Source organism: Cenococcum geophilum, assembly GCF_001692895.1.
Source record: "Cenococcum geophilum 1.58 unplaced genomic scaffold K441scaffold_12, whole genome shotgun sequence".
Lineage (NCBI taxonomy): Eukaryota > Fungi > Ascomycota > Dothideomycetes > Gloniales > Gloniaceae > Cenococcum > Cenococcum geophilum.
In genome coordinates, this window is record NW_027137570.1 from 1,446,347 (window position 1) to 1,471,628 (window position 25,282).

At 48.8% G+C, this 25,282-nt stretch overlaps 11 protein-coding genes across 11 annotated transcripts; 6 read left to right on the forward strand and 5 right to left on the reverse strand.

Moving 5' to 3' along the window:
• Positions 1-135: 135 nt before the first annotated feature.
• K441DRAFT_550312 (uncharacterized protein) lies at positions 136-604 on the reverse strand (the record flags this gene model as incomplete). Its single annotated transcript, XM_067643050.1, has 2 exons — positions 136-432; positions 473-604. The coding sequence occupies 2 exons, from the start codon at positions 602-604 to the stop codon at positions 136-138; spliced, it is 429 nt and encodes a 142-aa protein (XP_067506208.1).
• A 1,464-nt stretch (positions 605-2,068) lies between these two features.
• On the reverse strand, positions 2,069-4,838 carry K441DRAFT_632277 (nucleotide-binding domain-containing protein). The gene is made up of 2 exons (XM_067646340.1): positions 3,351-4,838; positions 2,069-3,228 (listed from the first exon to the last, which is right to left on the reverse strand). The coding sequence occupies exons 1-2, from the start codon at positions 4,644-4,646 to the stop codon at positions 2,140-2,142; spliced, it is 2,385 nt and encodes a 794-aa protein (XP_067506209.1). The 5' UTR covers positions 4,647-4,838; the 3' UTR covers positions 2,069-2,139.
• A 161-nt stretch (positions 4,839-4,999) lies between these two features.
• On the reverse strand, positions 5,000-7,326 carry K441DRAFT_656697 (uncharacterized protein). Its single transcript, XM_067648045.1, has 2 exons — positions 6,625-7,326; positions 5,000-6,551 (listed from the first exon to the last, which is right to left on the reverse strand). Exons 1-2 carry the CDS (start codon positions 7,117-7,119, stop codon positions 5,364-5,366), a joined length of 1,683 nt encoding a protein of 560 aa, XP_067506210.1. The 5' UTR covers positions 7,120-7,326; the 3' UTR covers positions 5,000-5,363.
• Positions 7,327-7,751: 425 nt separating this feature from the next.
• On the forward strand, positions 7,752-8,561 carry K441DRAFT_685796 (uncharacterized protein; the record flags this gene model as incomplete). Its single annotated transcript, XM_067651924.1, has 2 exons — positions 7,752-8,008; positions 8,090-8,561. The coding sequence occupies 2 exons, from the start codon at positions 7,752-7,754 to the stop codon at positions 8,559-8,561; spliced, it is 729 nt and encodes a 242-aa protein (XP_067506211.1).
• A 720-nt stretch (positions 8,562-9,281) lies between these two features.
• On the forward strand, positions 9,282-10,312 carry K441DRAFT_38750 (uncharacterized protein). Its single transcript, XM_067641490.1, has 3 exons — positions 9,282-9,404; positions 9,456-9,800; positions 9,850-10,312. Exons 2-3 carry the CDS (start codon positions 9,633-9,635, stop codon positions 10,273-10,275), a joined length of 594 nt encoding a protein of 197 aa, XP_067506212.1. The 5' UTR covers positions 9,282-9,404; positions 9,456-9,632; the 3' UTR covers positions 10,276-10,312.
• Positions 10,313-10,439: 127 nt separating this feature from the next.
• On the forward strand, positions 10,440-12,798 carry K441DRAFT_694770 (uncharacterized protein). Its single transcript, XM_067652749.1, has 2 exons — positions 10,440-11,118; positions 11,181-12,798. The coding sequence occupies exons 1-2, from the start codon at positions 10,589-10,591 to the stop codon at positions 12,403-12,405; spliced, it is 1,755 nt and encodes a 584-aa protein (XP_067506213.1). The 5' UTR covers positions 10,440-10,588; the 3' UTR covers positions 12,406-12,798.
• An 11-nt stretch (positions 12,799-12,809) lies between these two features.
• Positions 12,810-14,631, reverse strand: K441DRAFT_607045 (uncharacterized protein; the record flags this gene model as incomplete). The annotated part of the gene is made up of 6 exons (XM_067645426.1): positions 12,810-13,574; positions 13,670-14,046; positions 14,107-14,174; positions 14,230-14,266; positions 14,318-14,360; positions 14,468-14,631. The coding sequence occupies 6 exons, from the start codon at positions 14,626-14,628 to the stop codon at positions 13,073-13,075; spliced, it is 1,188 nt and encodes a 395-aa protein (XP_067506214.1). The 3' UTR covers positions 12,810-13,072.
• Positions 14,632-16,739: 2,108 nt separating this feature from the next.
• Positions 16,740-19,247, forward strand: K441DRAFT_656704 (FAD/NAD(P)-binding domain-containing protein). Its single transcript, XM_067648046.1, has 7 exons — positions 16,740-17,115; positions 17,172-17,185; positions 17,238-17,487; positions 17,536-17,604; positions 17,657-17,914; positions 17,984-18,517; positions 18,586-19,247. The coding sequence occupies exons 1-7, from the start codon at positions 16,835-16,837 to the stop codon at positions 18,881-18,883; spliced, it is 1,704 nt and encodes a 567-aa protein (XP_067506215.1). The 5' UTR covers positions 16,740-16,834; the 3' UTR covers positions 18,884-19,247.
• A 1,116-nt stretch (positions 19,248-20,363) lies between these two features.
• Positions 20,364-22,395, forward strand: K441DRAFT_550712 (cytochrome P450; the record flags this gene model as incomplete). Its single annotated transcript, XM_067643060.1, has 5 exons — positions 20,364-20,550; positions 20,659-20,876; positions 20,996-21,182; positions 21,270-22,267; positions 22,324-22,395. The coding sequence occupies 5 exons, from the start codon at positions 20,364-20,366 to the stop codon at positions 22,393-22,395; spliced, it is 1,662 nt and encodes a 553-aa protein (XP_067506216.1).
• Positions 22,396-22,492: 97 nt separating this feature from the next.
• Positions 22,493-24,042, reverse strand: K441DRAFT_656708 (uncharacterized protein). Its single transcript, XM_067648047.1, has 3 exons — positions 23,933-24,042; positions 22,645-23,879; positions 22,493-22,557 (listed from the first exon to the last, which is right to left on the reverse strand). The coding sequence occupies exon 2, from the start codon at positions 23,850-23,852 to the stop codon at positions 22,653-22,655; it is 1,200 nt and encodes a 399-aa protein (XP_067506217.1). The 5' UTR covers positions 23,853-23,879; positions 23,933-24,042; the 3' UTR covers positions 22,493-22,557; positions 22,645-22,652.
• A 334-nt stretch (positions 24,043-24,376) lies between these two features.
• Positions 24,377-25,042, forward strand: K441DRAFT_675662 (uncharacterized protein; the record flags this gene model as incomplete). The annotated part of the gene is made up of 1 exon (XM_067650873.1): positions 24,377-25,042. The coding sequence occupies one exon, from the start codon at positions 24,377-24,379 to the stop codon at positions 25,040-25,042; it is 666 nt and encodes a 221-aa protein (XP_067506218.1).
• Between the last annotated feature and the right edge of the window lie 240 nt (positions 25,043-25,282).

Consider the following 25,282-nt stretch of genomic DNA (forward strand, 5'->3'; position numbering starts at 1 on the left):
GCATATGTCGAGACGGGCGTAGAGAATGCAGAAGGACATGGCGGAACAGTGAGAGATGTTGGGTGGCATGTATCATAGCAGCTATTGGGAAGCGTTAGTGCTAAAACGACCCCTAAGGTTAATTCATTGGTGGAGCTAAAATACTGGCCCACCATACCTTACTCCGCAGTCATTCATAACATCAACACAGATACTCAAGGGAGTGCATTCAGTATGTGGACCACCTAGCCCAGCCCCTGAAAGCCGCTCAACAATGATCCCAGTTCTGGGGAACAGGTCGGAAACAATTGTAGGTACGAAGGTTGGGGAGGCAGTGGCTATAGAGAGAGAGGTTGCGGAGAAGGGAGTAGATGACGGGCAAAGCGGGCTTGTGAATGTCTTGAGTCGATCTGCCATGTCTCCGCATCCGTCCCAACAGCTAATCTGCCAAGTCTGATTGGATTTTTACACTTCCCATAAGTGAGAGATTAACTCGCCCTCCATATAGCATGTCGCATTTATTTGTTGCAGTGTAGCACTTCGTGCGGGGACAGTCAGTGGGTGCGGGGGCTGAAGCGGTGATATTTGCAAAGGCTGCGAAAATGAGGAATGCGAGGTGTATCATTTTTTGGGACGGACGAGCGGCTGTCTACGTTTTAAATGGGTTCTTATCCAACGTCAATAAGTGGAGAAGTCGCGTAGCAGAGAGACACAGTGGCGCGATTACTGAATCAGTCCGATCTACCAAAGATTAAATGGAGGTTGAGCTGAAATATGTAGACCGCGCTGTTTCACAATCAGTAAGACCGGAGCTAGAGGTTAGCTTCTAAAAGACCTCCTCAGGAGGTTAATGTAGGTAACCCCAAGCCACTTTTCCAGAAATGAATACTAACGGATTTCAACCGATGTGTAGGTATTTCTCAACAACCTGCAGACCCTGCCAAGGCGGCATCTGAATCATGAAACGAAAATGGAAAAAGATTTAGCATAGGTTGGAGCAATTTTTGCTTTTTTAAGATTGAGGAATGTTCAATAAGACGGTGACTGCTTAAAGCATTCCTATAGAAAACGATAGCACAAGCAAGAAACTAGTGGCTCGTATCACGTTACTCGGCGGACGTTTAGGACCTTTTGAAAACTGTTTGAAAATGGTCCTGTTTTAGTGGTACTATAGGTTAAGGGGGAAAGCTTGAGATGTAACTGAATTAGAAAATCCTTCGGGTGACTTCCAACATGCCACGAAGTGAGACATGAGGTGAGGTGGAAGTGCATCAGGAGGACCATTTGCATCCACGCAAATGATTTGACAGTTTTCGGTGTCCCGCCCTCGTTTTCGAGACCTCCAGGTAGAGGGGGGTCTTAGTTTGCGGGGCCCTTTACCGGGGAGCAAGGAGCTAACTCCAGCCATGTAATTATCCTAGGCAGCCGAGTGACAAAAAGTCAGCCCGGTCCTTAGGCTATAAATCCATATTTAATTTCGAATTAGATACGAGCGGAGGTAATTGACATGCCGCATAACTTTCAAATTCTCGCTAGTGACATTGGTTCGATAAATCCTTCTCTCCTCGAGTTGTATTGCTGAGTGAAAGCCCGGCCAGAACTCGGTTTTCGTCACATCTCGTCCCTTTTGCTAGTATTAGAACGGTGATTTGAATCGCTGAGATGCTGCTGTGCCTGTGGTGAAATTTCACACTGCGCTGTGCTCAACTATGTGACATAAAGTGGGTGATGGTACGGAATAAGTCGGTAGTAATAGAATGAAGACCAACAGTTCAGCGAATACGTACTCGCAACGCACTATTACATGCTAACTTACTCGAAGTCGTGTAGGATGGTAAATGGAAGTTATTTAGATCGAGGTTTTCGAGGATCTTGGTAAAATTCCGAAGCCCAAGATCATGATATAAGCTTATCTAGGGAGTAGACCACTCCAGTTGATTGTACCAACTATTACAACATTCGTGCGGACGCCCGAAGATCCGCTAAACTGTATATGAGTGAGAGCAAATCCGCGTTAGTTTGTGAAGCGAATGAAGCCCTCTGGTGAGATAGTGCGCAGAAAGACTGTACGGGAGCCATTTTATCAAAGACAGGTTGCTGCGTATGATGATATATTTCGTTGCTAATCTTTAGGATTGAAGAAATCGTCAGCAATGAAAGTTACCTCTCATACCAGGACTCGCTCGTGTAGTCCTTTTTCGGGCCCTTAGCCTCGTAGATTATGCCAAAAGTTTCCAAGCTCACACCCCTGAACCTAAATTCGCAGAGAGATTCGTACATGTCCTTTTCACAAAGGTGAGCTCCGTTAGCAATCCAACCCTTTCCTTGGGCTTTGGTGTCTGGCGTCGGCAACTGGAACTGCATTTCGTTGAAGAAATAATCGACAGTTTTGCCATCGTCTTTTACGAACCATGCGCTAATCTTGTCGGAAGCCTCGTCGTATCGATAAACATAGCGTCGGTTAGCGTTGAGTGTGAATCCCGTGTTAGTTGTCAAGACACCTTCTTCAATGTAGAGATATTCTGCTGTAAACTCGGGATCTGTGGGATATCGGGGGTGGAAGTTCGCCGTTCCCTCGAAAATTCCAGAAGGGAATCCAGCTAATCGACTATCAAGTTTGCGTCGAAGAACCCAAGTACCTTGCATTGCGCGAAAAGCAGCAGCAGCAACAAAACGGGCTTGAGTAGAGGAAGCTTCCATAGTATCTCGTAGGTCACGCACAACTACCTCGGCTTGAGATTGATCGCACCCAGAATCAGCATATCGTGCTGCGATACAGGGCCCTTTTCTCCCATCGAAACCCGAATCATTCCGCTCCACACCTAACTCTTGCGCGAGGCCTTCTATTAAGCCGACATAATCATTCATCCAGAACTGTGGAACATCATCGCAATGCTGAATTATGGCATCTCTCAAATCTCGCATCACCTCAAGCTCTTCTTTTGATGCCTTGCTGGCAGACGTGTCTGAGGAGATTACACGTTCATCCGGAGAAGCCCACTTCCTAGCAACCAATCGAGCTTGCATCTCCATGACTCCCCAGAAAGGGCCTTCGTAAAATCCGACAAATGCAAGTTCAGGTATCTGGTTGTTGAAAATGCTATGACGTTGGAAAAGAAAAGGCAAGCGATTAGAATTTTTGTCATACTCCAATGCTCCCCGAACCTCTTCTGATAACCAATCAATTGATGTGTGGGGAGTGAAGCCGGTTGCATAGATAACACCAATAACATTATCAATTATACATTCCTGTAGTATTAGTATTAGTACAGTAGAGACATGTGGCAAAAGTTTTTGAAGATTACGCAGGATGGGTATTATGGGTATGGAAATTCGTAGTGCATTCGCAATAGAGTGTGGAGAGCACTCACATTCGGTGCATATACATCCCAAGGTGGTTGTGAAAGAGCTTTCACGGTACCTTCTTTCTTAACAGCCTCTGGATTAAAAATACCGAACTCGTCGGCATTGGCATTAAGCTGTACTGCTCTTCCACGGAGAGGTATAATACCACCGGACCTTATGAACTCGGAATACATGTCAACCAACCCAGTATATGCTGGAAACTTTTGCTGCTGCTGACTGTAGACAACTTCAGGATGTCCGAGATCTCGCTGGTCACCGCCAAGTAGTGAGTGGATAAATTGATGTAATTTGAGAGCCCTATCTGGAGCCATGCGGCCATGCGCGGGGAGTATAGGGCCGTCAGGTCGACGAGAGAGGTTGTACATACAGAGATCAAGAGGTGAGAATGTCGGAGTTAGCCTGTAGCTCTGAGTTTCCGGACTATATGGATCTTGAGGCAGATATCGTGGCAAGCAGTAAAATGGACGAGAAAATACGTGGTAGACATTACAGCTAGCATAGTTTTGTTTCGAGAGGGGCGCGTGTTTCGCATTTGAGATTTGAAATGCAACATTTGCTGCGGCCTCCGAGCCGCTTATGCCGCCTCCAATAACAACAATGTTGCCTTTGACATTGCTTCCTTTAGACAAAAGCTTTTCAAGGTCAACGAATTCCGAACTGTGTTGTATCTTGGGTGGGAAAAAAGGCTGATCACTTCCATCTTCCGGCTTCTCCAGTGCTAATGGTCGCGGAGAAGAGAAAAATCCGGTTCCAACAATTAAATAGTCATAGCAGCGTTGAAACAGAGAGCCTTCTGCCTTCTGAGGTATTGAAGCATTTTCTACGAAATCTTTCTGGGCTGGCATGCACTGGTCCGACAGTGTCTTCCATTCGACTTTCCATTTTTTGACTCCATCTTGCAGTATTCTTTCTGCCTTCATCACTCGGCTGTTGAGGTGGATAATATCCTTAGGTATATATCTCTTCGCGTATGTTTCCAGATATCTTCCAACCTGCCAGGCTTTAGGGAACATTGGAATGTGATTCCTCTTTTTCTCCCCTTTGCTTTCACTGAGATCGCTATCCAAGTCTACAGAATCCCAGGAAAGATCAGAAAAGGCGACGGTGAACCGGCTAAGGTTTGTTGACATCTCAGAGCTAACTTTTCCGCCTGTTTCGCCTTTTCTTAGCACCCACATTCCACCCACACGGTTCTGCTGTTCTAGCACCGTGATGTTGAATTTTCCTGGAGTGGAATGCAATAGAGTCTTCGCAGCCACCAAGCCAGACGGTCCAGCACCAACGATTAGGACCGACTTCATTTTGGAAGAGTGAGAAGGAGTCAACTAAAGTAACGGGGTTGAGAGGAGCGCAAGAACAAGGGTGTTTCAGGTGTTACTCTAGGGACTTAGATAGCAGAGTTTAGGCGCTCACCGGGAAGATAATGGGAGCACGCTGTCAAATGTATATCTAAGAATGCTAAAGTTTACGAACCATGCGTAGTGAGAAGCTGGTAGGCGATAATTGCGTGCCGATGGAGTTCCGGGATTGATGAATCGTCAATGCCTCGCCAAGCCCGAAGCGCCGAGTCAGGATAGAAGTGATTCCTACTACTAAAGCGATTACCCAAAAATGCCATAGCAAAATCTAAGATAGAAGCAGAATTCCTAATATCGTCCCAAATTTTCCATAGAATCACACAGATCACGTGATGATATACTTCTATCTCAATACACTACGCATACAAGAACGATAATCCCTTACAAAATCGGCCTATGTTATTAGCCTTTCTATCATCCGTTTCTCATTTCTTTAGTGAATTTATATATGAAAGAAGCTTTCCCGATATTCAGAACCCAAACCAGCCATGTTTATACATCCAGCCCTAGATCGCCGTGTATGAGAATGTGAACGACTGATCCGGCCAACCTCATATGTATCTTACGATTACCACCCCTGAAGGCCTTTTGTTGATCAGGATCCATTCTCTTAATCCAGGTACTGTTCTTGCACTTCGAATTCGCGCTCCCTATCCTCATTTAAATGCTGACCCTCCTTTTATTCCCATTCATAACCTTTTCTTCCCACTCCTCCACCTCCCCTTCCTCAATACCATCTAGTATACCGTCCTCATACTGCCACTCCTCATCTCCATCTTCCTCCTCCCACAAATTCTGCTCCACGCCGCTCAAAAACTCCCATACACTCCCCAGCGAATTCTCAAGCGGCTCAACATAGCTAAGACTCTCATTTTCCTCCCCTGTCCAATCACTCCACGCCTCCAGCACCTCGAGCCGCGGAAACTGCGTCTCGAGCACCGCACCCCAAGCATGGACGACCGCATCCTCGAAATCAGTCCCGACGTCCGGCCGAGCGAAGCCAAGTTCTTCGAGGCAAGGGAAGAGGACGTTCGGCTTGGCTGTTGTTGGAATGGAAAGAACGGAGAGATCGAATACAACTTTCAAGCGCAGGATGGAGAGGCTGCTGCAGTGTGTGCTGAGGCTCTTGAGCGCGGTCGCAGATAGGGTGGAGGCAGTTGGCGGGTGGAGTTTTAGGGAGAGGTATTCTAGGTCAGGCAGTTTGGCGCAGAAGGAGTCGAAGTCTCTGCTGGAGATGGAGGAGGCGTCGATGGCGGAGGGTTGACTGAAGATGTTGAGGTAGGTCAGCTTTGGGCAGCTGGAGGCGAGCGAGATGAGAGAGGCCCCGCTAAGTGTGAGACGGTTTGCTTCTGATGGGCAGTCCTCTGCTAGGCCTGCGAAACCGAGTCTGAGGTGGCGGAGGCGTGGGCAGTGGGAGAGGTGGCTAAGGATGGTGTTGATCAGAGCAATATCGGTATCGCAGACGGGCTGCTCTGATATCCGACATATATCTAGTTGGAGATGGTCCACGGTCCCAAGGTGCTTAATGAGTGCGTGAGCAACTTCAGGGTATGACATGAGTGCTAATCTTTTTAGATTCTGGAAGAGCGGGACTGTGGCGCCCTGTATGGTTGGCACAAGATCTACGCCCGGCTCCAGATCCATCTCTAAGCCCTCTAAGCCTGGCCGTTGCCCGAAGTAGCAAAACAACGGGTCTTTTCCGATAAAGCGGTTCGACTTGATTTCAATGTTGGTGAGAGAGGGTGTCAATTCGAGATGCACTTGCAGAAAACTAGAGTGCAGAAGGTCTTCAGGCACACCCACTTCGCCTGGCCCGAAGCGGATGCTTTTTAGATTCTCACAGAGGCCCTTCAGATATTTATGAGCTGTATTTCAATTGACAGTCACGTGCGCATATACAAAGCTAAGATACAGAACTTACAAAAATAGTAGGCAATAAAAATTGCTTAAAATACCCTTGTCCTTCGCTAATGTAGCCTGCGACCTCAAGATACTGAAGTTTCGAGTGTAGCATCGATCTTATTTGATCCCCGTGCCTTGCAAAGTCCACCTCCATTTCCAAAGACCTGAGCAGAGGCCATTTAAGATCTGTCAAGCACTCTAGGGATATTGTGCTCTCAGTTGGCGGACTAATAATAAATATCTTGCAGACTTTATTAGCATAATACTGGCGCCTTTCTGGTTCCATGGAGGCGAGGGCCGGAATGTGCGGATAGTTTCCCCAGAGCACGCAGGTTCCTTCATCTGCCCAGAGTCTATTGACAAGAACAGAGGGAACTAGAGTAGGCCGGAATTCGACAAATTCTACGATATCTTCGGGACTATATTGTCTTTTGATTCGGTATTTCATTTCAGAAAGTTGGTGTAAGATGTTGGATACAATACCAGGCGTTTCTAGCGCTCGTTGTGTGGCCATTTCGACGATAAGGAAAAAAGGAACGAATCAGAATGTAATGAAAGACGGATACCGAAGAAACAGGGATGGCTTGAAGAATGAACTTAGAGAAAATATGTGTGAGGACATCTTGCGCAGCAGGAGTAGCGCGAGATGCGAAATACGGACAACAGGGAACAGATCCTCCGAGCCTCCCAGGTAGGGATCATCCATCCACCAACGCCAGACAATAGACCTCCTTCAACTCCTGGATTCTGCTTCGCATGAAGCACTATTGCTATCCGATGACTGTCATGTCTGCTGGAGAGCTGATGATGGTGAAAATAGCGTTCAGCCACGAATAACTCCTTGGCTTAGTCACGTTTGGCTTGAAGTCTTGGCTGACGCCAGCCATGCGAGTAAGGGCAAGGCCGAGCTACTTCAAGCATCGTCACGCCAATCAGTTCATTAGAGTTCAGCCTTGCCAGTCCACTCGCGTACAAAACGCGGTCAAGGTGCTGGCTTACGCGGAGTTAAGACGCTGAGTAAGCCACATCAAGAGAATGTTAAATGGAGCTAACGTTCCATCGCAACATGCCACTTCCCAAGAACTTGTGAATCATTCCAAACTATTCTGTATTCCAATATCTCTGACCACTAGCGACACCTTTAAAATGCATTTAATACTCACCGGCGCTACAGGTCTTGTTGGCTCTGCCGTTCTTCAGAATATGCTTGCGATGAAGGAAGTAACTCGAATATCTATTCTGAGCAGGCGGCCCGTGCCAATGGCGGAAGGGCACGAAGGAAAAGCAAAGGTTATCATACACAAGGACTTCAACACCTATGAGACAGGTCTCCTGGAGGAGCTCAAGGGAGCTCAAGGATGCGTATGGGCGCTCGGAATATCCGCTACCCAAGTCAGCAAACCGTATGTGATCCCTCAAGCTCTCATATGCAATTAATTCAATACCTTGTGAATGCCCTATGCTAATCAGAATGATGTCCATAGTGATTACATTAAAATCACCTACGACTACCCTCTCGCAGCCGCCAAGGCCTTCAGCACTCTCTCCCCCGACTCACCCTTCACATTTGTTTACGTCTCGGGCGAAGGCACAACCACAACGCCAGGAATGTTCACACCCTTCTTCGGCAAGATCAAAGGTCAAGCCGAAGCCGCGCTCCTCGCACTCCACAAGTCGAACCCAAATTTCCGGCCATACTCCTTGCGACCTGCTGGCATTGACTTTGTCGCACATCCCGAGATCCATCCGTTCATGCCGAAGCAGCCAATGGCCTACTCAATGCTCCTACCAGTGATGAGGAAAACGTGGAGTAATATGGTTAGTCCTACGAGAGATTTAGGGAAAGTGTTGACAGAGTTAGCTCTGAGCCAGGGTGATAAACTGGAAGGCAAGGGGATTGAGGGAGAGGGAAGGACAATTGCGAATATTGGATTTAGGCGTATTGCCGGGATTTGAAAGGGTAATGATTCTCAGGCTATACATCTGGATGTTGCAGGATTGGAGTTATGACATGGGAATTAATTAAGCCACATTGCGAGAGCTCTAGTATGCCCTACGCTTAGTCCCCGAGGCTGGAATCTACCTGAAATTTTGCACCCAGCCGTGCCGGCCTTGTGCCTTCCAGCACCGCAGTCTCGTACCCCTCATCGCGGTAACTCAGCCTTGAAAATGACACCGCATATTCGCTGGTCTCAAAAACGGCGAAGGCCTTTTACTTCCTATTCAACCTATACGATATTAGAAGGAGACCCTTGCCATTACCGGCCTTGTGGGAAACATTGTCCAGTTTGTCGACTTCAGCGGCAAGCTAATCTCCAAGTCGGCCCAGCTTTACCGGTCCAGCCATGGCGCACTCGTAAAGAATATCGACGTTGAGACAGTGACAAATCATCTAATTCTATTAAACAACAAGCTCAAAAGTGCTGCCTGCGCTCTGAGTCAACATATTCGCAGAGTCGGAATTTTTTATATCCGCGTAAAGGGATAGTAACAGCACCATGGAGGAATCCTCGTATCCTAAGCATCCACCATGTCATCCCCAACCTCCACCGCATCCGACCAACCCTCCACCGTACCTCCCCGACTCCGTTCAATATTCTGGAATGCCTATATCTACGACGCCAACGATACAGCCACTGTGCTCAGCGGTATATCCGTCGACAAAGGTATCACGAATGCCAACTTCTACTCGATGGTGGAGATTCCCAGATACCTTCTTTTTACGCGGTGAAGGCGATACCCAAATAGAAAAGGATAACCATCCACCTCAACCTGGGAAGTACTATATTGTTGCTACCGGTCGGTTTCTATACATACCCTTTTATGGTTGGGCGGCTAAGTGATGAGCAGATTCCTTTATGATTAATAATGAGCCATAGCTTCTCCGTACAATTTCTCTTAAAACTAGAACTTGTTCCCAACCCTTCTGTGATGCTGTCCGTTCGCGAGATCATCGGTGCGTTATATCAGGGATAGAGGTAACTTCTTATCGTGGCGAATTTTCATATACGGGGTTTGAGGCTGCGCATGTCTTTCCGTTGGCCTATGAAGGTCACTGGATTGACAATAACTGCAGTCGCTGGATTACGATTCCGCCAGAGAAAGGAGGAACCATTAATTCCGTGCAGAATGGGTTGCTCCTTAGGACTGATACACCAATTGTTTGATATCTATGACTTCTCAATTAACCCTGATGTATGCATGCCTATATTTCCTATAAAGATATAGTAGCTAATAATCTTAGGATAATTATAAGATTATGTTTTTTATGCCTAATTATTGCGGTTTTGCCGGCAAGCATCTTGATCAGAGGTTTCTTAACAACCCTCAACGACCTCTTGATCAGCTTCTGCGTTGGCACTTTAGGCAGGCTGTCTTAGCCAACATGAGAGGTGCTGGCGAGCCTATATTTGAGCATGGCTTCCCGCCCGGCTCCGATGTCGTTGGTGACATACTTTATGGTCCGAAGGCTGCCGAAAGGATGGAGTTTGAGTTGTTTAGTCGCCTGGGTGCTCAAGTTGAACTATTTCCAGCAGCGGGCCAGGATGGTGGCAGAACTATTGGTGGCTCAGCATTACAGATTTACGCTTCTAATAGCAGATTCCCCTCGTTGACGGAAGGATCAATTTGCTGTAAAGCTAGTAGAAACTCGACCAGTCTTTATCCTTAACTCGCTTAGCGTGCACGGAGTAAGTGGTCCGTGCAGAACACCAAAATCCAAACAACGCGTACAGTCGATTGCGTTAATCTAATTGGCTGATTCTTATCGATAACGCGTGGACGAATTTCAGCGGGTTAAGAGATACGATAGCATCATACAGTTTTAGGAAAGAAGAGGATCTCCCTACCGCTTCCATGACGTACGAGGCTAAAAGCTTTGGCCAAGCAATGTTTAATTCTCCGAAGCGTGACATGATCATAGCGCGACGCGTTCATCCGCCTCAACATCTTCCCTTTCTCTCTTCTCTCTTCTCCTCCTTCCAATGTCTCAAGAACAGGGTCACGACCTACCAGAGCCACCGAGCTCCCCTCCCTTCCTTCCTCAATATCCTCTCTCTTTCAGAAAGAAAAGATCTCGCTCCATATACAGCGAGACGCCCCACACGTCCAGCGATCCACCTGTTTTCTCTAGTGATGACCCTCCGGAAGCCGAGGGACTAGAGAACTATGCCACCCATAGGAAGAAGAGAAAGTATAGAGGCACTTGGTGGAGTCACGAGCCGGTTGCGGAAACACGGAGTGCCAAGACCAAAGGAGAGCTGTCAAGAAATATAGACAGCGGGGTGTGGCTGGCAAGTGATGACACAGAAGATTCTCTTCCAGATTCAACTACTCTTTTCAATCACGGTGTGCAGCATGAGAATCCTTACTTGGTCACAGAAGAGTATGCAGATGAGGAAGCAGCCAATTCCATAGGCTCAAATGCATCTTCATTTATCTCACAAGATGATATGATCGCGCAGCAAGTTATCGAGGGCCGTCTGGAACTTGGCGATGAGAGGATCGATTTATCGTGAGCGTCTCCTACCACCCATCAAGGTTTCTTTTATAAAACTCAGCCTAACGACTTTGCAGCGGCTTATCACTCTCTTCAATTTCCGACGCAACGCTCAAATCTTTACACTCATTGATCCGCAATCCTCGCGTTAACAACGAAGCTCCTAGCCCTGAACGCTACGAGTCACTTGCGCCATTTCTGCAACTCTTTTTATCCCGCAACGCTCTACGTACTCTACCTCCCGAGCTGTGGAACTTGCAGCATCTTTCCGTACTTAGCCTTCGGAATAATAAGCTTACTGAGCTACCACCTTGCATTACAAAACTGCACAATCTCGTTGAGCTCAACCTTGCTGGAAATCGGTTACGATGGCTCCCTTGGGAACTATTGCGCTTAGTTGGCCCTAAGGGCAATTTACGTCGATTGAACGTGCGCCCAAATCCTCTATTCCAAGGTGTTCAATTCCCTGGAGACAAAGGTGTACTACTTGGTACACCCTTTCCTATTAAGGGAATAGCCCTTGTAGTCGACTACCTCAAGCAGACGCTCAACCTTACTAAACAAAGATCTTCAAAGTTTCAGCAAACCCTCTCAGGTGATGATCTAGCCAAAGAACTAGAAGAACTAGAAAAACAATGTGCTTGGATAGAAAAATTATGCAACCTGTTTCAAAGTCGAGGGGGGAAATATTTGAAAGAAGTCACCTATTCACCTTCAAGTGTACCCAGGGAATTACACGGTCCCCGGGATAGACTCGACACATTTATCACAACTTACAACTACCAACCTGCCTTTATCGCATCAACTCCCGTCACATTCTTCCGCTTCGATGGCACTCTGGCGCCACACTCCCAAATCCCACCCACCGCCTTGCCGTTAGATGTGAGGCACCTCCCGGCATCCCTATCAGGACCAGCAGCGTCTCCGCCCAATACGTCTTCCATGTACGCACCATCACTCCTCGATCTCGCCATCCGTGTTAGCACCCAGCATCTCTCTCACGCCCAGATCCTGAGTCTGCTCCCACCCGATACTCCTTCCCACATCCTGCAGGTTCTTGATGCTGCCGAAAACATCCGGAAGACCAACGGCAGCGCACAACAGGATTGCTCTATTTGTGGCAGGCCATTCATCATAGCGCGGACAGAGTGGGTTGAATATTGGCACTGCACCCCTGATACACTTTTCTGCACAACTGACGACCTTTTTTGGCCCTTTTTAAGGAGAGGCTGCAGCTGGGGATGCGTGTTTGATCCAGCAGTGGATGAGCTTAATGGTCATCACGAATTAGCTGATGAGTGATATCTTATATCATTTCAGGATGCACTTGACCAGAAACATTGCGGTAGACACAGGGCTTCGGATAAAATATCGAAATATCAAGGCGAACTGGGTGGCAGTAGTTACCTAAGCCTCTTCTCACCACCGCATTCGAGTAGCAGGGAGAAGGTTGCTAATTTGAGGGTGGCTTTTTGTATTCCGCTTCTATTTTCTCATGCTTCTTGAATTTATTTGGCAAGTCCTAGGAGGTATTTGGTGTTGGATAGAGGGTTGGGTGGTGGTTATTTGAATGTGTTTGAGCAACTTTGGAGTAATATTCCATGCAAAATAGGGGCGCAAGCCTCGCGTTTTTAATATATTTGGACTACTGCCATTCTGGGCAACTCTACCGACATCATCAATATATCTGAACCGAAAATGAAGTTCCACTTTGTGAGTACGTTGCATGTTGGCCAGCACCATCATGCCAGAGAAATATTTGTGTATACATTACAGGCCTAGAGTCCGACTCACCGTTCTTGACGACTACCCTTTTTTAAGAACTATGCCGCCATCTGGCGGCTCAGTCTCATACAACATTCAAGGCTAGGCAACACTAGCCACATAACTAGCCTATAGACTTTCTATCCCATCTACCAATATCCAATCTAATATTCCCCGGTCTTCTTTTTCTACTCCCTCAGCCCCCTCACCGCTCACTTTCCATCCTCATATGCGATTCACTCCACTTCACATCCTCCTTCACCCGAATCGTCCCCATCTCCTCATCACTCCCTTTCGTCCTGAAACTGCCCGGCCCGCCCCCACCCACAATATTATTCGTCAACCCGACCTCATCATCCCGCAACGGACTCTCCATCTCAGTCCACTCGCCAATCCCCTTCGCGCAGTTCCTGCTAAGCCTGGACCCGGCCCCCACACCACCCGCGCTCAGCTGGTTGGAACCGGGCCCGGAGGAAGGGCTAGAGCTGGAGGGGTAGGCCTGCTTGGGGCCAGAGGAGCCCTTGGTGCGCACAACGGCCCACCAGCGGCGGAAGAAAGGCGCGAAGGTCGGCAGGCAGGCGCACACGATGCCGATGAAGGGCTCGACGCACGACCAGACGAAGACGGGCGACATGGTCCAGGTCGGGTCCGACGACTTGACGTTGCGCTCTAGGGTTACGATGCGGACGATGCTGGCGATGCAGACGCTGGAGAGTGGTAGGTTAGCTTGGCTGGAGTGCTTGTTTGGGGGGGAGGGGCGAGGGTGGGGGGTTGGGGATGGAGGAGGGAAAGGTGGACTCACAAGCTTCCTAGTAGCAGAATGCTCACGACGGCTAGCTTCTGGCTCGTCGGCATCTGCAGTCCCCATACGATCGGCACTGGGACGCATAGGATGATCACGTCTATTAGCATGGCGGCGATGCCGTTTCCGAAGAAGAACTTCGGGATGTCGATGCAGGTGCCCACGGCCGTCAGGTCCGTGTAGCGGCGCCAGAAGTAGTCGAGCGGACGGCAGCCGACGTTAATAGTGACGATGATAGTGATCCAGTAGCCAATGGTGAGGAAGAGGCACAGGTACAGCGAGTACTTGATGCCGAAGATGCGGCGGTAGAACAACAGGATGGAGACTTTGGTGCAAGTCACCGCTGTGGCGTATATCATTACATAGGCGTACAAAAGCTGCACGTGGCTGGTTAGAGAGCGTGCTTGGGGTCCGAGCCCAGAAAGGTGGAGACGAACTTTCCAGATTAATATGAAATCTTTGGCCGTAATGGCCCATAGATGTTTTCCACCGCCATAGTTAATACCTAGAAAGAATTACGTTGGATATACTCCTCGAAGAGATAAGAAGCTGGTACTCACTTAATAAAGAACATATGCCAGTTCCATATGCGAAAAGCTGTGCGATTATTAGTATAAATTTATCTTTGAGGATGAAGATATATCCTACTAATGCTGCAACTATAAGATAGTCGTCCGACGCCAGCGAGATGCTATTCGGTGTACTTCGAGCCACAAATCGCATTATAACAGCAACAGTACCAATCACCATGATTCGGTGTACTTCGAGCCACAAATCGCATTATAACAGCAACAGTACCAATCACCATGATTCGGTGTACTTCGAGCCACAAATCGCATTATAACAGCAACAGTACCAATCACCATGAGAGTGATGACTGCGCCGAAGATTTGGCCATTCTGGTTTTCGGTGAGGTTGACACCAGGCGGGGCTGGTCCAAAGTCACCACTGGCTGACATGGTGGCTCTTGAGGGAGTGGCAAGAAAAATAGGTAGAACAAAAGGATACTTAAGACGTAAATGCCAGAACCTATAATCCGGTCTGTAGCAACCAGCTAAATTTTCAATTGATTAAGAAGTCAAGAAGTTAAGAACATGAGTGCATTTAAAAAAAGTCACGAGCAGAAGAGAACATTAAATGCGCCCGAGACAGTGGAGACGCGCCATCGGCCCGTGAAAATCTCAATACACATAAAGACAAACATATTTTCACGGGAGTCTCGAAGCCCTGGCAAACATGTTTAATGGTTGTGTTTTTTGCTCCGTCAGCTTTCACGGGTATTGTGTGACGAGGTTCTCTGCCTCACCTGAGTGAAAGGGGGCGTTGGTGGATCTCAGCCCTAGATCCTGGCTTAGTCATATTTCTTTTCTGCACTCTCAGCACAAGAAGGAAGACATGGCCACTAAGCATTAATCCTGGAGCCAAGGGACGGAGGAAAAAGGTTGGCGCTATACGAGATTCGTGATACACAGAATGGGAAGTCGCCGAAACATTGTGAAGCCTCGTCAACGGGAAACAGGGTGCAGAAATGAGTAACCGCTGAGGTTAGAGGTCGAGAGAGGTTTCAGGAGTCCATAAACCGAAAGAAGCTGACAGGGTGATTGGGTTGAAAATGGCCGGGTGCGAAAGCCCCTGGCTAAAAAAAAAGTGAATAGATTTTATATAGACTTTTGCGAGCTAGGCTAGATGTGGCTGCGGTGGGATGATCAGGATGCTAATGTTACACAAGGGTCCCCCAAGCCACCAGCTACTGCAGCTCCTGTCACTCTCCAAAAGGAAATAGTCTGGGTCGATTAACGCCATGCCGAGCGGCTTACTTTCCCCCAAGAAGCGGTATTGGACAGTGCTTTTATCAATATTCAATGCTTATCGATAAGGATTCAGTATTTTTCAATAGTAATATATTATTGAATTAAATATAAATTAAAAAGCGATTAAATATCTATATTATTATGGTGTTGTTGAAAATACTAAATCCTTGTCGATAAGTATTGAATATTGATAAAAGCACTGTTGGAAGTCGCGGGTGGAAAGTAACCGGGTGAGGCTACTGGGCGTGCTCGGTTCCTGAGTGTTGGTGTGAAAACCGGGCAGGACGTTTTAGAGTCCCCGAAGCCAGAGTGTGGTCCGGGTGTGGCCGAGAGCCGACTGCCCGTGCGCTGCTAGGTGCGGATGTGCAAGTAAGAAACCTCACTTGAAGCATCACAAACATCCTATCTCAGCTTAGTCCTAGCTTTTGCTGCATGCAAAGCCCTTACAAAGCCATAATTTTCAACTTTGTTGATGGCCTCCAAAGCCACAGCTATAAAGCTTTTTGTGAAAAAAACAACCAACTTTATTGTTTCGAACGCATCTGAGTGGTCCAATGGAGATCCACTTTCTCTGTGCGTCCGTCGGGATATGCCCGTGCAGAACTGCTTTTGGGCCTCAGCTCGAACTCCGTCTTTCAACTTCCTGGGACAAGGCCCGACAACGGCCTTGCATCTCTAGAGTCATTGTATGACTGACTGTCCTATTCATGACACTACTTTAGGCCGGCTGCATGGAATCTAAATCCTCCAGACACGGATGTGAATGTCTTACCCTGTCTGCGTGCATTGCCGCTGCATTGATAACTAGCTGGCTGATCAGGACCAGAGATAGTTAGCTGTTCGGTGACGAGTGGGAGGATGTGCCCTTGACTCAGGACTATCAACAAGCGAGGCATACGAAATCACGCCGTCTTTTGTGTCTCGCCATTGTGGGCTTGGATCAGTGCCTTCTCTTGACTTTAAGGTTAAGCTCTAGCCAGGAAATGACCCGTTTTCATACATTCGTCGCATGAGGAAACGGCAGTGGCATCAAAGTCTCAGAGAGCTGCGACTATCCATGTCCGCCTTGTGGACAAAAACGGCCTTTAGACCTTATGACTTCATACTATTTCTATTACTTTTCTATTACCTATTACCCAATTGATCAAGTGGCAATGAGGTAACAGTTTCAAATCGACGTCAGTGTCGACGTCAGCCTTTGTAACCCACTTAGTGTATATAATGAGGCTCCAGAGCCCCTTGCAATAAGGCAGAGTCATCATTCTCATCTTCAGGTCTTCCGATCGACACAAACTTATACCTTGAATATTTTTCAACCAAGTTTTCCAAAGCAAATTCCCGAACATCTAGCAATATGCCGTCCTCAGAGGAAATAAACGGGTCACATATCACCCATGCAGGTGCTGTTGCCAAAGGTGACAGACCTAGAAATTGGGTTCCGATCAAGGAGGAGCCAGTCTTCTCCCGCAGGAAGCTGAAAATCGTTTGTGCTGGAGCAGGATTCTCTGGCTTGACCCTTTCACACAAAATCAAGCTCGAACTTAAGCTCTCAGACGTCATAGACTTAGTCATCTATGAGAAAAACGCAGACGTTGGTGGAACGTGGTACGAGAACAGATACCCAGGAGTTGCATGGTGAGAATTTTATTTGATGGAAACTCTGAAAAGACCTTCGCTGATAGGTGTGATAGTGACATTCCAGCTCGTAATATTTTGTCCTGAACACTATAAAGAACTATAACTGAAGATTCATGTAGACTCGTACACGTTTCTCTTCGAACCAAATCCGGAGTGGTCGCAGTTTTATGCCCCAGGATCAGAGATTGAGGCGTACATTAAGAAAACGGTACGGAAATACAATCTAGATGAACCAGTACAGTTCAATTCCAAGGTCACAGAGGCGACTTGGGATGAAGAGAGCGGGAAATGGAAGATCAAGGTTGATCGGAGTGGCGCTGTGAAGGAAGACGAAGCAGATATATTCGTCAATGGAACAGGGTTTTTGAAGTGAGTTGGGCTAATAACCCGAGCGTACGGATATACTAACTCAGTCAGCAAATGGAAATGGCCAAAGATCGAGGGCTTATTCGATTTCAAGGGCAAGCTGGTACATTCAGCGAATTGGTAAATGCAATTCCGTACACCTTAACCAAATACGTGACTGATAACATGGTAGGGATGATTCCTACGATTATACCGGTAAGAAGGTCGCTGTCATTGGGAACGGATCGTCGGGTATCCAGTGTGTTCCGGCCATGCAGCCGAAAGTCGAAAAACTGGTCAACTTCGTTCGGAACCCAACCTGGATTTCAGTGAACATCTGTGCCGATAAAGCTCTGGATGGTCGCAACTTCTCATACACGGAAGAGGACAAGAAGCGGTTCAGAGAGGATCCCAAGGCCCACTTAGTACTGCGCAAAGAGCTTGAGGCTAGGTGAGCATTGAACAAGTACTTCTACCGATCTACGGAGTCCACAAGGCTAATTACAATGGTTCCATAAAGTCTCAATGGATTTTTCTACGGCATGTATCGTGACCACCCGGCGCAATTGGGCCTTACGGCTTTGTGCAAGACCCAAATGATCGACCGAATGCAGGCCTCACCTGAACTCGCCGACAAGATGATCCCCAAGTGGCGACCTGGTTGTCGGCGTCTGACTCCGGGAGACGGATACCTTGAAGCATTCCGAGAGCCAAACACTTCAATGTGCTGGGACGCCATCGAGAGCATCACAGCAACCGGGATAAAGACAGCAAATGGAGAGGAGGCCTTCGACATGATCGTCTGTGCAACGGGCTTCGATGCGTCTTTCATACCGCCATGGAAGTTTCAGGGACGAGACGGCGCAAGTTTAGACGAAAGATGGAAGGTGGACCCGGAAGCCTTCTTTGCGGTTCAAGTTGACGGGATGCCGAACTATTTCATGTTCAACGGACCAAATTGCCCAATCTCGCATGGTTCGGTGCTGACACAAATATCGTGGACCTGCGATTACATTCTGAAGTGGGCGAAGAAAATCGCAACCGAAGACATTAAGTAAGTCCCAGCCAATGGGCGGGCAAGATCCTGTACGTGGATAGTGCTAACGGAGGTTTCCACTACAGGTCAGTTGACGTTAAGAAAGAAGCCGTTGATGACTATAATACTTGGTCGCAGGAATTCCTCAAGCGTACTGTCTGGGCAGACGAATGCCGCAGTTGGTATAAGAATGGCAAGAACTCTGGCCACGTGACGGCCGTCTATCCCGGTAGCATCCTACACTTCAAAGATTGTCTTGAGAACATGGGTGGTGAGCACTTCGACATCCGATATAACTCGAAGAATCGATTCCGGTTCCTGGGTAATGGTGAAAGTGTATGGGATAGGCACGGCATGGGGGATCTTGCGTACTATATGAACTAAAGCTGGGGACATGATGCAGGAGAGTCGGGTTACTAGTTAAGCACTGTTGCGTTCCATCGCAAGCGACAGGAGGTGGTTTGCTTATCCAGCGCATGTTTCGATACACCTATTCATACCTGATCAATGAAGCTCATAAATGTCCCATCATGGTTCAGAAGTACAGTGATGTGTACGAACCCCTTTGGCGAGATTTCAAATTCGGTACGCGCATCTAATCTCGCTTGAATGGCAGAATATAGTAGGTAGTTATAGTCACGTGGCTAGAGGAACGTATAAAACCCTACTTCAAGTGGCGCTGCTATTCATCTCCTTTCCTTTCTCTAGCTTTGGATGTTCGTTGATAGACAATCCAATCGTACAGGCTTGTATGCATCCTTCTTACTGTGCTCGTGCCTCGATTGACTGAGTCGCTAACATAGCGTGCCTGTAGCATTGAGATTGTAGATAAAATATCTACGTACCGGCTGATTAGAATCAAAATCCCCGGGGATATGCATGTGATCATAGCTCGAGTCTCCAAATGACATTAATATTTCGGCTGAGAAACTCCTGACAAAATAAATCTCCTAGCGAGCGGTGACGTTCTTGAGGATTGCCAGGTGGATCTGTAACACAGGCTTTAATAATGATACGAGTGACCGGAGATGGTGTAGTCCATAGACGGTAGGGGTAGAGGTGTAATGTATAGGTAAGCAGGTAGGCTAGGATTGTTGCGACGGAGAATTGAGGAGACAATAGATAGGTGGTTACGTCAGTAAGCTTAAACTAAGGAATTAATACCGCTACGCGGATGGGCGACGCACTGGTTCGTTCGGTCGATCGTTCGGTTGATCACCAACTATACAAGGGTCAGATGCCCCCCTGCTAGTAGGGAAAGAAAAATAAGCGAGCCCCAAGTAACATAGCAGGGCTAGGTTATTTTGTGTACCATACTAGCAGGGGGGCGTCTGACCCGTTCATGTTACCCCCTTGTATATAGTAATGGTAGCGGACTTGAGGCCATTCGCGATTGGCCTCTCTATAGTATTGTGATCCTTGTTAAATATCGTAAGGTTTCCACCCGTACGATATTGCTAAATTTTCTCGACCTCTCTATAGAGGCAGCGTTATATTCGCGTTTTAGCGGCCGCAGCGGAGGCGTAGTTAAAGGGGAGAAGAGGGCAACTAAAAAGGTCCTTACGTGTAGCCGTTCGCTATAATTACTATATATAGTTAGTAGTAATTAGATGCGCGTACCGAATTTGAGATCTCGAGGGTGGAAGCTGGTCTGCAGGTGCCGTGCGTGTGTGCAGACAGCTGGCTAATTAGCAGACCCAACATGATTAGACTGTGGCTGAAATAACCAAAGAGCAATTCCTCTCCGTACATTACCTCACGCTATATTTGCGCCAATGCCAACACATAGGAAAGCAGGCGAGCAGCTTCTGTCGAGTCTGGTTGCCATCAACAAATTAGGATCAGAAAAGAAGATAGCAGCACGATGGCCGATACGGCTCGTGTACTCCTTGCTCTCATGCCACTGCTTCTGTGGTATCTCTACACAGAAGCGAAGCGCCAGCGATTCAAGAAATACGCACACATACCTCATCTCACCCCTTCGCTTGTTCTGGGCCATATGAAAACCATCAGCGATTTCTACAAGACTGGAGATAAACGGCGTCATATTGGTGAGTACGCTTACTGCCCCCCCCTTCCTCCCCCCTACACTCCGCATACCATCGAAATCCTTCCAACTACAAAGATACGCGAAAATCTGACATACCACCGATCGGCAGACTATGTGTTCTGTCAGATCGCCAAAGCCGCTGGCAATCCTCCTATTCTTTTAATGGATATCCGCCCTGTGTCGTACGCTCTCTGTGTTGTGCTTTCGCATGATGTTGCGGAGCAAATATCGCGGTCATCCAAGCAGTTCCCGTATAGCACGCCAAAATCCCCCACATTCCAGGAGCTCGTCCCTATCGTTGGGTCACACTCAATCATTCTCTCACAGGTAGCTATCATTTCATTGATAGGTTACATTTTGATGAAATTTCATTAATTATTTTTATTTTTATTTTTGAAAACCATATATCTATTCAGCCGCAAGTCATTTCATAACATATGCAGTAGGGAGAAGTCTGGAAACCTCTCCGCAAGAGATACAACGCTGGGTTTGCTCCCCAACACCTCATAACCCTTATATCGCCCATACTGGAGAAGACAGCCTTATTCCTGGGCCACCTCGATGCATACGCCCAGTCCGGCGCCGAGTTCGCACTCGACATCCTCTGCACGAACCTCACATTCGACATAATCGGTTCGTAACCCCTTTCCCCTTCTTACCAACTACCGCCCGTCAAATCCCACCCTGACGAGCTTGCTGACCTCCCACCGAACACCGCAGGTGCAGTGATAATGGACGTCGACCTCGGCGCGCAACGCCCACCCTCCCAACGCAGCGATATCGTCACATACTACCACTCCCTGCTGCAAACCTTCACCGACAATGGGCGCATCTGGATGTGGCTCAACCCCTCCCTAATGCTGCGGCGCTATCGCCTCTCCCGCCTCGCCAACACCGCCATCAAAGCCGCGGTGGCCCAAAAATTCACCGAAGCGCAATCCCAGCACCAAACCAGCGCCGCCCGCAGCGTCCTCGCGCTCAGCCTACGCGACACGCCCGCCCTGACCCCCACCGTGCTGCAGCAGACGGCCGACCAAGTAAAGTCGTTCCTGTTCGCGGGCCACGACACGACGAGCATCCTGCTGCAACGGCTCTTCTACGCGCTGTCCATCTCACCGCGCGCGCTCGCCGCCCTGCGCGCCGAGCACGACGCCATCTTCGGCCCCGGCACCGACCCCGCCCACGTCGCCGCCGTCTTCCGCGACCGCGCCGAGGACGTCCTGAACCGTATGGCCTACACCTCCGCCGTCATCAAGGAGACGCTGCGCCTGTGGCCGCCGGCCAGCACCGCGCGCCGCGCCCCGCCGGGGGCCGGGTGCGTCGTGCGGTTGCCGGATGGCCGCGAGGTGTGTCTGGATGGGATGGTGCTGTATCTGTGCCACCACGGGATCCAGCGCGACGCGGCGGTGTACGGAGATTCCGCGAACGATTTCGTGCCGGAGCGGTGGCTGGGGGATGCGGATACGTCTGCGGAGGCGGAGGGGAAGGCGGGCGGGGAGGGGAGGGTGCCGGCGAGTGCGTGGAGGCCGTTTGAGCGCGGGCCGAGGAACTGTATTGGGCAGGAGCTCGCGAATTTGGAGGCTAGGGTTATTTTGGCGAGTGTGGCGAGAAGGTATGATTTTGTGAAGGTGGGGGCTGGGGAGGTGAGGCTGGATGATAGGGGCGAGCCGGTGTTGAATGAGAAGGGCCAGTATGAGGTGAAGTCGGAGCTGTTTAATGTGAGTCATATTCGAATGCTCTTTACAGTAAGAGAGGATGAGCTAACGAATAGTAGATGAGACAGGTGACTTCGAAGCCGTATGATTCGTGTCGTATGCGTGTCAAGCTTCATGAGACTAAACCGTAGGACGTCTGAAACGTTGCATAACTCAAGAGGAAGCAAAGAGAAGCAGGCCTCCTTGACCTTTCAGTGGCTTTGAAGGGATTGGATGATTTGGATAGACCATGGTTTGATGCATGACACTATCGCGGGAGTGTAAAAAGAAAAGGGTTTCATTGGAAAGGGTGGCTGCGTTTACATGAAACATGTGAAGTTAGGTCTTGAGCTATTCTATACTTTAAACACCCTAACTTTATTGGTTTCTGTCACACGTACCTTTACAATCAACATTGATCCAGCAATTCATCTCTCGACTCGCCCTGTCTCTTTCGAAACCACCTTCTTCCCCTACCATACCTCTCTTCCTCTGCCCTCTCATGTCGGCATTTCTGCGTCCTTTCTCCATCGCCGAAAATGTTCTTGAAAAATCCATCATAGCTTACCCATGCGCCATTGAAAATCGCTGCAGACAACTGCACTAGCCATTTCGGACTTCGGCCCTTCTCATCTTGATACTGTGCCTGCAACGCAAGTATAAGAGCTATAAAAGGCAACCATATACCGAGAAATATGAACTTGCCCAGCTGTTGTTTCCACGATGTTATAGTATACGGCCGAATATTTGCCAGGTAGCTCTGGTATTCTGTCGGAAGACCGAGCTCCAAAGCGCCATCAGTTATAAGCTTGAGATAACGCGCGGAGGGTTGGGCGTATGAGGGGTCTGGGCGCTGGAATGTCGCTTCGGTAGACGGGTGGGGTGGAGAAAGGGGAGCGAAGAGTGTATGCGCGAGAAATGGTGACGTCGTGGGCGATTCTGGGACGGTGGGAGACGTTGGCAGCGGGTAGCAGGTCACCAGTATGTCTTTGTAGGACGCTCCACCGCCTTCAGTCGCAATGATGTGTGCGTAGTCTGTTGGCGTAACTTCGTAGACAACACCAACGAGGCCCTTCTTCCAGCGGTCTTTGTGGTAGTCGTTCGGTTGGGGATCGGTGAGGCGGCCTTGTTCCTTTTCGGAAGTGGGAGGATGGGTAGGGTCGCGTAGTGCAGTATTAGCGAAGCATGGTTCTGAGTAAGGGATACCGGGGAGATCGAACGTAAGGCGCAGCTCTGGCACCAGGACGTTGATCTGGGATATGGGCTTTATCCCACGCTCCCCTCGAAATGTCTCCTTGCACAAGTTGGAGCCATATGCTAAGTATAGCACTGTCTTGGCTTTCTCTTTTGCCACTAAAGAGTCTCGAGGAGTGATGCTCGTGATATCGTAGGGCTGTTCGGTCAAGGGGTGCTCTAACTGCTCCTGAGACGGTGGGCCGAGGTTCTCAATAGATTGCGGCTGTTGAGCAGCATTGCGCCGCCAATGGAAGGAATGAAGGACCTTCCGGACATGCAAAGCTAAAGCAGCTGCCCGTCCATTATTGGCTTCGTCTAAGGATTCCCTGCGGAAGTTGACAGAGATGGGCGTCGGGGGAGATGGCGAGCTCATGGCGTGCTTGAGATGGGACCTGTGCTTCTGGCGTGTTATTGGTTAGCCCTATAGCATGGCCCAAGGGGGATGTTTCTTACTTCTTTGGGACAATTGAGTTTATTCTGAAGGCTGCAAAGTAGAAAGCTTCATAAAAATACAGCTGTGGTCCTTAATACATGACGCTGCGTCCTCTTTTCGTCCGTTCCACTATCAAAGCCGTTGATTTCTCATCCGTCGGAGGTTCAGTTTTCCGACCCATACGAAACTTTCAGCATGGATGAACTTCTGATACCAGGATCGATACCACCGCCCGGAAGACATTCACAGCCATTTATGTATTTATAGGTAAACGTATACGCACTAGATGTCTTTTTAAGGAACTTCTTAGAAACCAAGAATTCGTCCTAAAACATGAGAAGCCACTCGGGGCAACCCCGGGCTGTACCACAACACAACTCAGTCATAGGAGCCATAAATCTCGGAAACTGCTAAGCAGCACATCTTCGCACCATTCGAGGAAGCCAAGCTGAAATATTAAAGAAATGGCACTCCATTTCGACGACTTAAACAACAGAGAAGTCAGTCGCCCAAACCCCTCTCTCCGGTACTCAACTAACATCCCCAATCCCCAGTGTCTCACATACCTAGCATGCGTATGTTTCTACGCCCTCTCAACCCGCTACTTCATCCACATCTTTACGCGGCCAACCGCCCTCGAGCAGCTCAAATGGGCCGGCGCATGCATCGCCGGCAGCCTCCTGACGTGCTACTTCTGCTCCTGGGACCCGCGCGTCGGCATCCCGCGCGACCTCTTCCTCTACGGCATGGCCGACCTCTTCAAGCTGGTCCATCAGGGCGGGCCGCTGGACCTCGAGCCGCCCCCTCTGACCCTACCGCTCATCGAGGCGCTCGTCATCACCACCACCGTGCTGGGCCAGCTGGAGCGCGAGCCGCTGACCGTCATGACCCTGATTGGCGGCGGCGCCGAGCTGATTACCGTGCTGTTGATCTACTACTGGCAGAATCCGCCGCATGCTGAGGCGGCGTCGGCTGTGAGGGAGAAGGAGCTGCAGGAGCAGCGGTTGGTCAAGTTGATGTTATCGATAGCGTTGGTGATTGTTAGTACCATGGCGGGCATAGCTGGGCTGCGGCTTGTTTCCTTGCTTAGCGGCGCTACGTTGTGTGGAGTTTTACGGTTGTACACTTAGGCCTAGCTAGCATAATTGAAAATTGCCACAGTAAATATTAGATAGGGATCTGACGCTTTGGATTAATGACTAATTAGACTGAGGATATTTTGGCTGTGGCAAAGAGGATTCAAATATTAAATTGCTGATGAAATCATAATACAACGCTTGATTAGAGTCTTATAGGCCGTTTCTCACTCGAGGCTGCCAGCCATCGGTAGTATGTATGTCGTCCAGTTACGCACTTCTCGATGCTGAACC